This window comes from Salvia splendens, chromosome 1 (assembly GCF_004379255.2).
Source record: "Salvia splendens isolate huo1 chromosome 1, SspV2, whole genome shotgun sequence".
NCBI lineage: Eukaryota > Viridiplantae > Streptophyta > Magnoliopsida > Lamiales > Lamiaceae > Salvia > Salvia splendens.
Genome location: NC_056032.1, coordinates 8,699,749 through 8,712,185, shown reverse-complemented (window position 1 = coordinate 8,712,185; position 12,437 = coordinate 8,699,749). Strand labels below are relative to the sequence as shown.

The 12,437-nt window shown below is 38.1% G+C and overlaps 1 protein-coding gene across 1 annotated transcript; it reads left to right on the top strand.

Annotated features, from left to right (window-relative positions):
• The first annotated feature begins 3,924 nt into the window (after positions 1–3,924).
• On the top strand, positions 3,925–5,692 carry LOC121767364 (ATP-dependent zinc metalloprotease FtsH-like). Its single transcript, XM_042163973.1, has 6 exons — positions 3,925–4,128; positions 4,490–4,570; positions 4,680–4,767; positions 4,855–5,015; positions 5,377–5,457; positions 5,567–5,692. Exons 1-6 carry the CDS (start codon positions 3,925–3,927, stop codon positions 5,690–5,692), a joined length of 741 nt encoding a protein of 246 aa, XP_042019907.1.
• Positions 5,693–12,437: the final 6,745 nt, after the last annotated feature.

Genomic DNA, 12,437 nt, shown 5'->3' with positions numbered 1-12,437 from the left:
ATGAAAAAACTAAATATTTGGTGAACACTACAATCTAGATTCTAAATATTTTAAACGGGTATTTGATGAATGTTACAATGGTTGACACTACTCGTATGACGTTAAATTAAATAAATGAAATAGTGAGACTCATGAATAACGAATGGAAGAGATGGTTAAGTGATGAATGGTTGTTAATGTCGTCTTTTAAACTCAAAAGATTAGTCAGGAGCTGCTAGACCTCGAAGTCAGCGCCGGCTCCCAAAGCTAAATTTAGTTGAATTTTACCGCCCTAGTGAGTTGAGAATCGAGTTTGATCGACCCTTCAACGACTAACGCCACCTAGGTCCGTCCACAATTGTGACATAGTCAAATATCATATCACATGAGCAATTGACTTGCTCATTTCAGTTCAAAATTTAGACAATGTTCCTAAATATGGGTTAAAGGTTACATAGTGGCGTAAAGATGAAATTAGCCATTGATCGTTGTATCTTGATATTTTGTTGAAGGGTAGTTCAATACTTAATTACGTGAAAGTTTGAAATTTTAAAATTTAGCGTCAAACTCCCGCCGTCCGATATTAAATAAAATTAGTTTCACTGGTTTGTTCACTGCATTTGGGGGAAATCCTCCACATTCAGAATTCCCGTCACTCATCCTTGTCGTGTAGATTTTCTGTTTCATTTATTATGTCGTGTTATTGCTCATTTAGGCCACCCGCAACGCGTCACGCGGGTGGCCCGTAATCCGTCACTAAGTGACGAGACGGCGGCGTGACGCGTTGCAGCGCCCCATCTCGTCCCCAGCCCGCCACACGTTCTGTCTCGCCGTGACTGATGGCAAGACGTCTCGCCACGCGCCAGGGCGACGTGGCGCGCTCCGGCGCCATGCGTGACGCTCACTCACCGACCCGCGAGTGGGCATAGTCACGCTAACGCAATAAATCAATTTTTTTAAATCTGAATTAAAAAAATTGAAAAACGGTAATATTACTGTTATATTACCGTTTTTTCTTTTTTTTTTTCTTTTTTTTTATATTTTTTTACTCTATAAATACTCCTAATTCATCCTCATTTCACACACAAATACACATCTATTCTTCCCAAATCATCTCCATTTCCTCTCCAATTTTCATCTAACCTCTCATCACAAAATGTCCGGCGATGGAAACTCTGGCGGTGGCGGCTCCGGCGGGTTCGACATGAACGCATTCGGCGACTGGGGGGCATGTACAATGTCCTGGGTGGTGGATCCGGTTCGTCGACGCCGGGGGTACCAACCACCCCATTTTGATGTGGATGCATACGCCCGTCCCTCCACCCCGAGGTATTCGCAGGGATTATCCCAGATTCGAGAGGATTATTCCGTTGAACCCACTCCGGAAGAAGGCCGAGGTGGAGGAGGAAGCTGAGGCAGTGGAGGAGGCCTAGGCGGGGGAGGAATCCGAGGCGGTGGAAGCTCCAGGGCGGAGGAGGAGGAGGAGGATGAGGATCTAGGCCGGCATCCGTACAGCCCCAAAGAAACGCTGGCGGTGTACAACGCCTGGATTAACGTCTCGTACGATCCCTTCGTCGGGAATCAACAACCCCGGAAGTGCTTCTGGGAAAAGGTCACCGAGGCCTACCACGAGATTAATCCTAAGAGGTCCCGCCGCCGTACATATAAGATGTTCCGCGCTCACTTTGACCGAGTCGACAGAGAGGTCAAAAAAATCTGCGTCATCTACAAGAGTGAAGCGGCTCATTACCCAAGCGGAGCCACGGGAGCCGACATTCTGAGGTCGGCTTTGCGAGTCTACTACGACGACACCGTCAAACAATTCAAATATGTCGATGTTTGGGAGGTCGTCAAAGACGAGGAAAGGTAGGCTGGCGGTGTCCGGTCCAGCTCGGGCTCGACCTCGAAGCGCACGAAGCACACGACGGGTGGCCAATACTCGTCTAGTGAGGGTGGTTCGTACAACGCTGCACAAGAGTTTGCCTCGCAGGAGATTGAGGGCACGACATACGATGCCGGAGGTCCTCCCGTGGGCGCCGTCAGCCGCAAGGGAGAAATGGGGCGAAGACGGCTAGAGGGAGGAGGGGCCGAGCCGAATCAAGCTAGGCGGGCTCGGGGGCACCCTCGAACTCCCTAATGTCCATGTACATGACCGCCACAATGGCAGACACTTCCCGCATGACGCCTCCCCAATACCAAGTCTATCTTGCCTGAATTGAGTTTATGGTAAGACAACTTAGTATTCCGCCTCCAGGTGGCTTCAGTGCACCTCCACCGCCTTCGGGGGATGATTCGCCGGCGGAGTAGTTTTTTTATTTTTTATAAAATTGTATTTTAAATTATGTAATTTTTATTTTTTAGGATTTTAATTATGTGTTTTTTTTAATTCTAAGCTGTATTTTTATTTTATGTTAGTAATTTTATTTTATTTATAATGAAGTGTGTTTTTATTAATTGAATTTGTTAGAAATAAAAATAAAAAATGAAATTGAATGAATAGTAATTTAAGGGACGTTTAAGGGACGGATAAGAGATGGAGGGTTGCATGTTCCGTCCTTTAGTTAAGAGATGAAGTAAAAAAGTACAGTGGGACCCATGAATAACAATTTAAGGGACGGATAAGTGACAGCGTTGTGGATGGCCTTATGGGTTCTATTGTATGTTATTAAGTTTTTGGAAATGTTCAGATGATGCTGTGATTCATGTTTGTGGGTTTCCGTTCACTAATTTTTTGGCTCTATGAGATGTTTTCTCAAATCGTATTGGCTTTATTTTAGCTCACATTTTATGTTTGTGCTTGAATTTTGGCCTTATTTATATACCCCTTGTCTCATAGTAGATGTCACACTTTCCTTTTTAGTTTGTCACACAAAAGATGTCACATTTCCTTTTTTGGAAAAAGTTCGTTATCACATTAATATAAATATATTATTTTCTGTTTTCACCAAACTCACAAAACAACACCTGCTAAAATCTCGTGTCAATCCCAAAGTGTGATATCTACTATGAGACGGGGGGAGTAGTATTTTTAGATGGAGTTTGTGGAGCGTGGATTCATGAATTTTTCATTTATAAATTATGTTGTAGTCCTGTGCGATTTGGATGGGAATTATCGATAATATGCAGCTTCTACAATAATCTAATGACCTAACCTGTATATTAATTCATGGTGCGGTTTGTGATTATGGATGCAAGATGTAGTTACTCCTTTTGTGTTTATTTCAGGCAAACAAATGATTACATGGTTATAATTGGAGATTTTGCAGATGGTGATGAGATGGGAATTCAATTTGAATTAGTTATCTTTGCTGTATCATGGTCTTTCCTTACTACCCCAAAGTCCATGGGCCATGAGATGAGTAATATAATGTATCTACAATGGTCTGTATATGAGTACGTAAATATAGCTTCAGATTAATAACCTATCTAAATGTGCAATTCCAGTATATCACTATGATTTGATAATGTGTTATATGCTTGGGCTGGTTTGACTTGTTTTTAGCTAGGATGCAATAGTACTATATAAAATTGCCAGGATGATATAATGAAGTAATCTTATGTGTATGGGTTCTCGTTTTCCAGTTTATTTAGTAAAGAAGTTCGAATTTCTGAATTTTGTCTGGAATGTGGCCATCACAGATAGGTGAATGAAAAAGCAAATTTAGTTGTGTGGTTTCCTTGTGGGCACATCACTAGCTATCTTGGTCTTGGTGCAAACTTATTTCTTCAAAACTCTTTCTTGATGAGCTTCCTTTGTTGCTAACAATAGGTACATGAATCTAGGGGTTACAGATCATGAAGCTTCAGTGCCATCAACTTATGATTAGTTCTGTTTTTAATCTTGTTGTGATTCTTTCATATTTAAAAAAATTGACTAGGTATTAGGATCTGAGATGTGAAGAATATATGATCTGTGCAACAATTCAGTTGAGTAAGTAGAAATATATGTTGCCTGATGTTGGGTTGGAATACGTCAGGTGGTATACTTCTTGGTGGCCCTCCAGGAGTGGGGAAGACATTATTAGCAAAGCTGTTGCTGGTGAGGCAGGTGTAAACTTCTTCTCCGTACCTGCATCTCAGTTTGTCGAAATATATGTGGGAGTTGGTGCTTCCTGTGTACGAGCGCTCTATCAAGATGCAAGGGACAATGTGAGATTTCAATTCCTTTTATCTGATTATGGTGATTGTTGGACTTCTTTGGATCAAGCAAATAGGTTAACTAGTCAGAACGTGGAATGCTTTTGATACTCGATTCCTCAATTCTAATAATTTGTTATGATTCTACCTTTGAGCTAGTTTTTGGGGGGAGTTCCATTCTTGAGTGCCTTACCAATTCATTTCTTATAGGTTCGATATGAGATCATAACATGTTTGCTTTCTTTGCTCATTAATCCTAATAGTTGCCCCTTTTTGTCTATGACCATCAAAGACAGTGCATTGTTGTTTTCTTACTTTCACAAAGCTCATATTTGTGGAAGTAATGTGATGAGAGTGAGTCGTGCATTTGCAGGCTCCATCTGTTATTTTCATCGATGAACTGGATGCTGTTGGAAGAGCACGTGGTTTGATAAGGGGTCTGGTGGGAAAGAGCGTGATGCTACTTTAAATCAGGTGTCTTGCTCATATTGCATTGTTTATAGCTGTGACAGGATAATGGTCTGATTTCGACACTGATAAAAAATACGTTACAAATGCTTTAGCTTCTTGTGTGGCTGGATGGGTTTGAAGGCAGAGGAGAAATCATTACCATTGCTTCTACAAAGAGGCGTGACATTTTGGATGCAGCAGGTTCGACCGGAAAACAGACATACCCAAGCCTGGACTGATTGGCCGTGTTAAAATTCTGAAGGTGCATTTGTTGCCTTCCATCAGCAGTACTTTCAGTTGGTTTATGTGGGGAAGACATTATTAGCAAAGCTGTTGCTGGTGAGGCAGGTGTAAACTTCTTCTCCGTACCTGCATCTCAGTTTGTCGAAATATATGTGGGAGTTGGTGCTTCCTGTGTACGAGCGCTCTATCAAGATGCAAGGGACAATGTGAGATTTCAATTCCTTTTATCTGATTATGGTGATTGTTGGACTTCTTTGGATCAAGCAAATAGGTTAACTAGTCAGAACGTGGAATGCTTTTGATACTCGATTCCTCAATTCTAATAATTTGTTATGATTCTACCTTTGAGCTAGTTTTTGGGGGGAGTTCCATTCTTGAGTGCCTTACCAATTCATTTCTTATAGGTTCGATATGAGATCATAACATGTTTGCTTTCTTTGCTCATTAATCCTAATAGTTGCCCCTTTTTGTCTATGACCATCAAAGACAGTGCATTGTTGTTTTCTTACTTTCACAAAGCTCATATTTGTGGAAGTAATGTGATGAGAGTGAGTCGTGCATTTGCAGGCTCCATCTGTTATTTTCATCGATGAACTGGATGCTGTTGGAAGAGCACGTGGTTTGATAAGGGGTCTGGTGGGAAAGAGCGTGATGCTACTTTAAATCAGGTGTCTTGCTCATATTGCATTGTTTATAGCTGTGACAGGATAATGGTCTGATTTCGACACTGATAAAAAATACGTTACAAATGCTTTAGCTTCTTGTGTGGCTGGATGGGTTTGAAGGCAGAGGAGAAATCATTACCATTGCTTCTACAAAGAGGCGTGACATTTTGGATGCAGCAGGTTCGACCGGAAAACAGACATACCCAAGTCTGGACTGATTGGCCGTGTTAAAATTCTGAAGGTGCATCTGTTGCCTTCCATCAGCAGTACTTTCAGTTGTTAAAATTCTGTTAAAATTCTGAAGGTGCATCTGTTACCTCAAGACATCATACACGCCCAACTGCAGTTCTTGAAGGTTTTGAGAGCGGATTTGTGAGACAAGGAGTCCCAATCTTCAACAAGATTGAAGACGAAGACGAATTGCCATTCAATCCATTCTTGGGAGTATTTTCATTGGTTTTCATGTTTAATTCAATGACTATGGATTATTTTTATGTTTTTGAGTTGGATATGAGTAGCTAAATCCTTTGTAGAGTTTTGGTGAAGACTACAATGAATACTTGTGATTGATTCAATAGTTTTTGATTACCTATGCTCTTGTGATTATTTTGTTTCATTCTTGTGCCTTTCAATTCAATTGCCTAGCTACCAATTGGATATATTGACCTAGTTTGGAGTAATCGAGAGATACCTATTTAGGATTGATAAAAGAATGAACAACACCTAGATAATTTGCATTCGAGAGAAGGAATTCTAGGGTGAGGACTTGAATCTTTTGAGTATAGGAGTTAATTGTGAAGTATTAGAATGAGACTTCAGTATTAATAGTTAATCAACGGGTAGAGTGCACTCGAGAGGGGGCTTAGCCTAGAATAGCGATTGTCCTTCTAATCCTAGAGACTTCAACGGGTAATCAAAGGTGTTGAGTTGTTTAGGATTGTAGTCGGATCCAAAGCTCTACCTCGTTCTCTTATTTGAAACTTTATCTTTTGTCTCTTATTTTACTTTGCTTATGTTCATTAGTTATTTACCAAAGCCAAACCTTTGTTTTGTCTAGATAGTAGTTGAAATCGGTCTGTGGTACTTGAGTTTACACATTTTGTCTCAGTGGGATACGATACTCTTGCTTGCTTTGTGCGACATTAGCCCCGTACACTTGCGGGAATTTCTTGTGTTAAAATAAGTTGAGTCAACATGCTATCAATTCATGGCGTCTAATGGTGCATATAATCCCAACACTTTTTCTCCAAAGTAGGTCGGTCGTCGCCAGTGCAGTTCCGAGGCAAGTCGTTGAGCATGTCCATCTCGTGGAACTCGCTCCGGTCGAAATACCAATCTCCCACGGCTTGTGCTATCATCTGAAAAATACACTTAATATTAAATTAGTAGTGTGTGGCCAAACAATTTGTGTGGCAGATACTTATATAGTTTCACTTACTTTATTAGCAAGTCCGTTTCCAACCAATGATGAGCATGTCGAACCGCATTTGTATTCCATATGGCCATGTCGGTAGCAGCTATGTACAAAATAGCCTCTCCTCGAGGAGCTATCCGCAATTGTACTTTTCAGCGTATTTATGAATGTGTACCTAAAATCTAAACAAAAAAACTAGTATGAGAGATAGATTCTATTAAATTGAGTCAAAATAAGTAATAATGTTGTCTATACCTTTCATGATTTTTTCTCAGTCAAATTGCAAAACATCAAGTTATAGGCGCAATTGATCCATCCCGGGCTAGTATCACTCGGAGAGAACACATTTTGTAATATCTGTGACAGATAGATTGGAAATAAAAAATATATAATTAATGACAACAAAGATATTAATGAATATTAATAATTTTTACGTTATAAGATTGTCCATACCTGATATCTGGGACCAAATTTCGGGAAATAAACACTACAAATACAAATATGATTATTGATTATGAGGAATACTTAATTATATTATCTAAAAAAGTAATGAAGATAAGTCAGCTAATGCTATATTGATGCACTTTTTATTAGCACTAAAAATACCTGCAAGTATACATGGTAGATCTAGTATAGCTAAAGGTCAGTACCGGGATATCGAACACGAGGAATATAATTGCAACTGACTATCATGTACTAAGCGTCATATACTATCTAGATAAACAAGAGATTTGGTTTAACTAAGCAAAAATAAATAAAATAAAACAATAAAAGCAAAGAAGATAGAATTATGCAAATAGAAGAATTTCAAGGATAATGATTTTACTAACTCTTTAGTTATTCTAATTAGTTCTACGTTCATCTGACTCAAGTTTTACCATGATTTCTCTCTATCATGAATCAATACTCATGTCACAATTATTGTATGAACATATAAGATAAACCAATCAAAGCTATCACCGATCAAAGATTGACAATAATTAAGGTAACAGTCAATTAGTCGAACAAAAGTTCAAGAAAAATCAAGTGGAACGAGTTCTGAACATTAAACATAAAAAGAACTACATAAAAATTAATTACTATCAAACCTCAAAATTCTATTGTTTAGTAATCCATAGACAGATGAACTAAAACAATAATTAAAGTACGAGACATGAAATAAACAAACAAAATCCAAGGTTGAATCTTGAAGTCTTCATGCTCCTCTTGTCTTGCTTCAATCTCCAAGAATGATGGAAGAATTAGGTTAAGGAGTGGAGAGGGAGGAGCCTTGGAGGCTCCCCTTTGGGGGCTATGGAAGAGTGAATATTATGAATTAGATTATGAGGGTATTTATAGGCTTGAAAAAAATTTAAACTTGGTAAAAAGTCTCCCCCAAGCAATAGTAAATATTGAATTTTCGTGCCCCATAGGTTCAGGAAAAGATTTGGTTTCACAAGGTAATGTCTTCTTTCATTCCTTGAATTTCCGCCTAAAATTCGGCATTTGACAGCTTTGCGCGACTTTGGTAGAATAGCTATAACTTTTTCTACCAAACTCTGATTGAGATGATCAAGGTATCAACACGAAGCTCTTTCAAATACAAAGAGAATAATATATAGCACGCCCTAATCGGACTTCAAAATCGCCAGAAAATTGAGTTTGAATAGAGACTGTCGTGCGTGAATATGCCCAGCGAGCGCTGGCATGGGCCCAGCGGGCGCTGGAGAGAAATCAGAACGTTCTGGAGTGATTTTCAACGACCTCTGGCATGCGCCAGTGGTCCACTGGGTTGCCTTCTGCTCCAGCTTCCGAACTTTGACCTTTTTATGCCCTTTTTAGCTCTATTTTGCACATTGATCACAAAACACGTCAAAATATCAAAATAGATAAAAATATGCAAATAATGGACATGTAATGCAACTTTGACACTCAAAACAGATCAAAAAATGTCCTTAAAATAGTGCAAAATCCGAGCGTATCATATCCCCAAACTTGAATATTTGTTTGTCCTCAAACAAAACAAGAAAGAAACATAAATAGGCGCACAAATTGCATAAAGACAAGACGTCATAATTACCTTAAATTATGGAAAAGATAGATTAAGCATGAATTAACGCAATCAAATCAAGTAAGGCTTATTGGTGCACTTTCATTACTAACTCATGAAACACCTTGAATTCATACACTCACATGTCGCAAACTTCCAAAGATGTGAAGTGTATTTACCTCTCACTCTCAAAGTGTAAATGACAATGTGTATAGCACTCAAATCATGCATCATGCAAAGTTTACCATAGGCTTGCTCAAAGTCTAATCTCTCATCTACTAGATGTGATTAAGCATCAAAAGTACGAAAGGTCTTTATTTTTTGTTGTAATGTAGCCTCTTTGGTAGGTGAGGAATATTTGGCTAAAAAGTGACTCAAAAATAAAAATATCCCAAGTAGATTTAAAGTGACTCCACTTTTCTAAAGACCTAAGACACTTCTAACACTTATTTTCTCCTTCAACTCACTTTCCAAACCTTTGATTTTTCTTTTCACAACCTTTCTTTCTTTTTCTTTTTCATAAACATCATTTCTAGATCAAGCACACATTTTGCATTTTTTTTTTCACTATTTCACAACTTGCACTTCTTTACATTTAAGCACACTACTTTCAATAACTTTCTTCCTTATCTCTTCAATTCCTTTACAAAAGATAATAAAAACTATACTAACCCAAGGAATTGTCCCCATTTATTTTGGCTTCCAAAGAATAGGCTTAAAGGCTCAAAATTGGCTCCAAAGGGAAAATTTTGAGAGGATCGAAAATTTGGGTATAAAAATAGCTAAGAAAAGATGGCCTAACATCCTCCTTCATCAACTTAAACACAATGTAAACTTAGGCAGACTAGGAGCAAGTTCTAGAAACATATACATGCATGCAAATAAATCACACAAGAAATAATTTAGGCTCAAATCTCACAAGGTATAAGCATGATTCAAGACGAATAAGCAATTCACTAAATATGCACCTTTTTACCAAACCATCATATCAAAACGTCAAGCCATACTTAATCAAAGATGAAAAGAACTTAATATCATTGGCAACTCGGTCTAATGTGTCCCTAAACATACATTTTTCTAAGTTATTCATGTTATGCTCATGACACAATTCACCTCGGGTTTTAAAAACAAAAACAAAAACTAAAAACAAAAACCTAAAACCTAAACTCACGGTCCACCACTTCATCCCCCCAAACTTATTTACAACAAAGTGTAAAATAAGTTTGTAGAGCCGGTAGGGACGTGAGTAAACTAGAAAAACAGAAAACATACCTTGAAATTTTCGCGTAGAGCTGGACGGTGCAAAAATTCAAAAAATTTGAAAATTGCGGCTGGAAAACTGCAATTGGGCAGCGGTCGCTGGGGGCCCTCCAGTGGTCGCTGGTGACGAGTCAGAATTTTTCTAGTGAGCGCCCAGCGGGCCGCTGCAAGCTCTGCAGCGGTCGCTGGGGAGAGTCCAGAACCTGGGAAAATTCAATCAATACAAAAACGAAAATTAAACACAAAAAGTACTTGAAAACTTAAGCAAAAACAGGAAATAAATGGCTGGGTTGCCTCCCAACAAGCGCTTATTTTTCGTCTTTAGCTTGACGTTCTTTGAAGTTCATGACTTATCCCCCATCGTGGGAATTCTGTTCGGATGCCTTTGTACCTACAAATTCGCAATGTGAGCATAGAATGAAAAAAATTGTAGTATGATACAACACATAATATATGGCAATCCCCTAAACTCGAACCAATTCAAGGTGTAAAAATAATCATATGCAAGACCAAGTAATCTACCTTGATTCAAAAATCATCCCCCACTATGATCTCTATCCCCCAATAATTTGCAAGAATTTTCAATAATAGACCAAGATCATGCAAAACAATATAAGCTCAAAAATATACACAAGTCATACAAGATAAAATAGCATCACAATGCTATGAACATGAACTATGCGTATCAACAATCAAGTCAACAGGGTATTCAAATTTCATCCACAAAAAGAGGCTAATTCAAGCACACCCAACAATGATACACAACAATGATTAATTCCAACAAATCCAACTCAACAATTTATCACAAGTATATCATCTACCATCAAACTCCAATTCAAACTATCAAAATTTATATCAACAACAAAGTCATTCAATGGAAGGATTCAAGATCAATACTCAGAAATTACAAGAAGAATGTACCTTGCATTGGTTGACAGTTGAGCACAAGAACAATTTGATAGAATCCAAAGAATTTGAGTAGGTGAGCAAATTTAAAGTGTGAGTGTGTGAATAATGTGGAGATATAGAATTTAAAGAGAGAGGAGAAGTGGATGTTAGGGTTAGAAAGAAAAAGAATGAAACAAGGAAAAGAGGAAACATACCTTAAGTAAAATGTCGTGTCTGACTCGCCTCAGAGGTCGCTGACTGCTGTTCAGCGGACCGTTGTGGATGGTTTGTCCTCATCGTTCTTCTATCGGCTGGCCGCTGAAAATAACTCAGCAGACCGCTGACCTTGCTCCAGTAATTTTTTTCAAAGAAAAATGAAAATAAACTAAACAGAAAAAAAATTATAATTTTTTTTAGAAAACCCAAAACAAAAATTAAAACCTAAAAAAAGAAAAGAAAATTAAAGTAATATTGGAACACCTTCGTTGTTGCGCTCCTTGCTCTCCTCAAGTACCTCAAAAACATCAAAAGAAAGAAAACTAAAATTAAATAATGTTACACTCTAAATTAGTATTATCAACATTTCTACAATATCAGCTTAAAGCAAGAATATTCCCCGGCAACTGCCCCAAAAACTTGATGCACTTTTTATTAGCACTAAATAAACCTGCAAGTATACAGAGTATATATAGTATAGCTAAAGGTCAGTACCGGATATCGAACACAGGGAAAACAATCACAGATTGGCTACCTCCTACTAAGTTTCTTTCACTATTTGGAACACCGAGAGAATTTTGGATTTTGAAAACTAAAAACGGTTTGAAAGTAACAAAACAACTAATTGCAAATAATTAAAGAGATAAAATATGAGAGATAAGAGAATTCCAGGGATGTGCGTTCACAGTTATGGTTATACAAATTCCAACTACAATACCTTAGCACAGTTTATACTTCGATAGAACGAGTCACATAAGTTTTGTCCATGCGGTACAAGCGTAGATTACTATCACTAGAGTTGTCAATCCTAGATCCGTAACTCCTAAAAGCTCCTAAGACCCTTGAAAAGTCTTCACTCTCAATTAACAGTGCCGGTTTAAGGGAAGTTAATTGTAGTATCTACTAAGTAGATCTAACTCACCAACCTCCTCTCACGATTATGTAGCAAGTTATATTAAATCATCACCTAATGTGTCACTCAAACATGAAGTATTATGGAACAACTTAGGAAAGAAACGAAGTAAAAATAAAATGGATATTAAATAGAAAACGGAATTGTATAACCAAGGTCGTTACTAACACATCCCTAAAATCCTATGAGTTTAGTTACACATAATTGAATAAGCTAAAAACATAAAATGAAGGGAAAACAAAG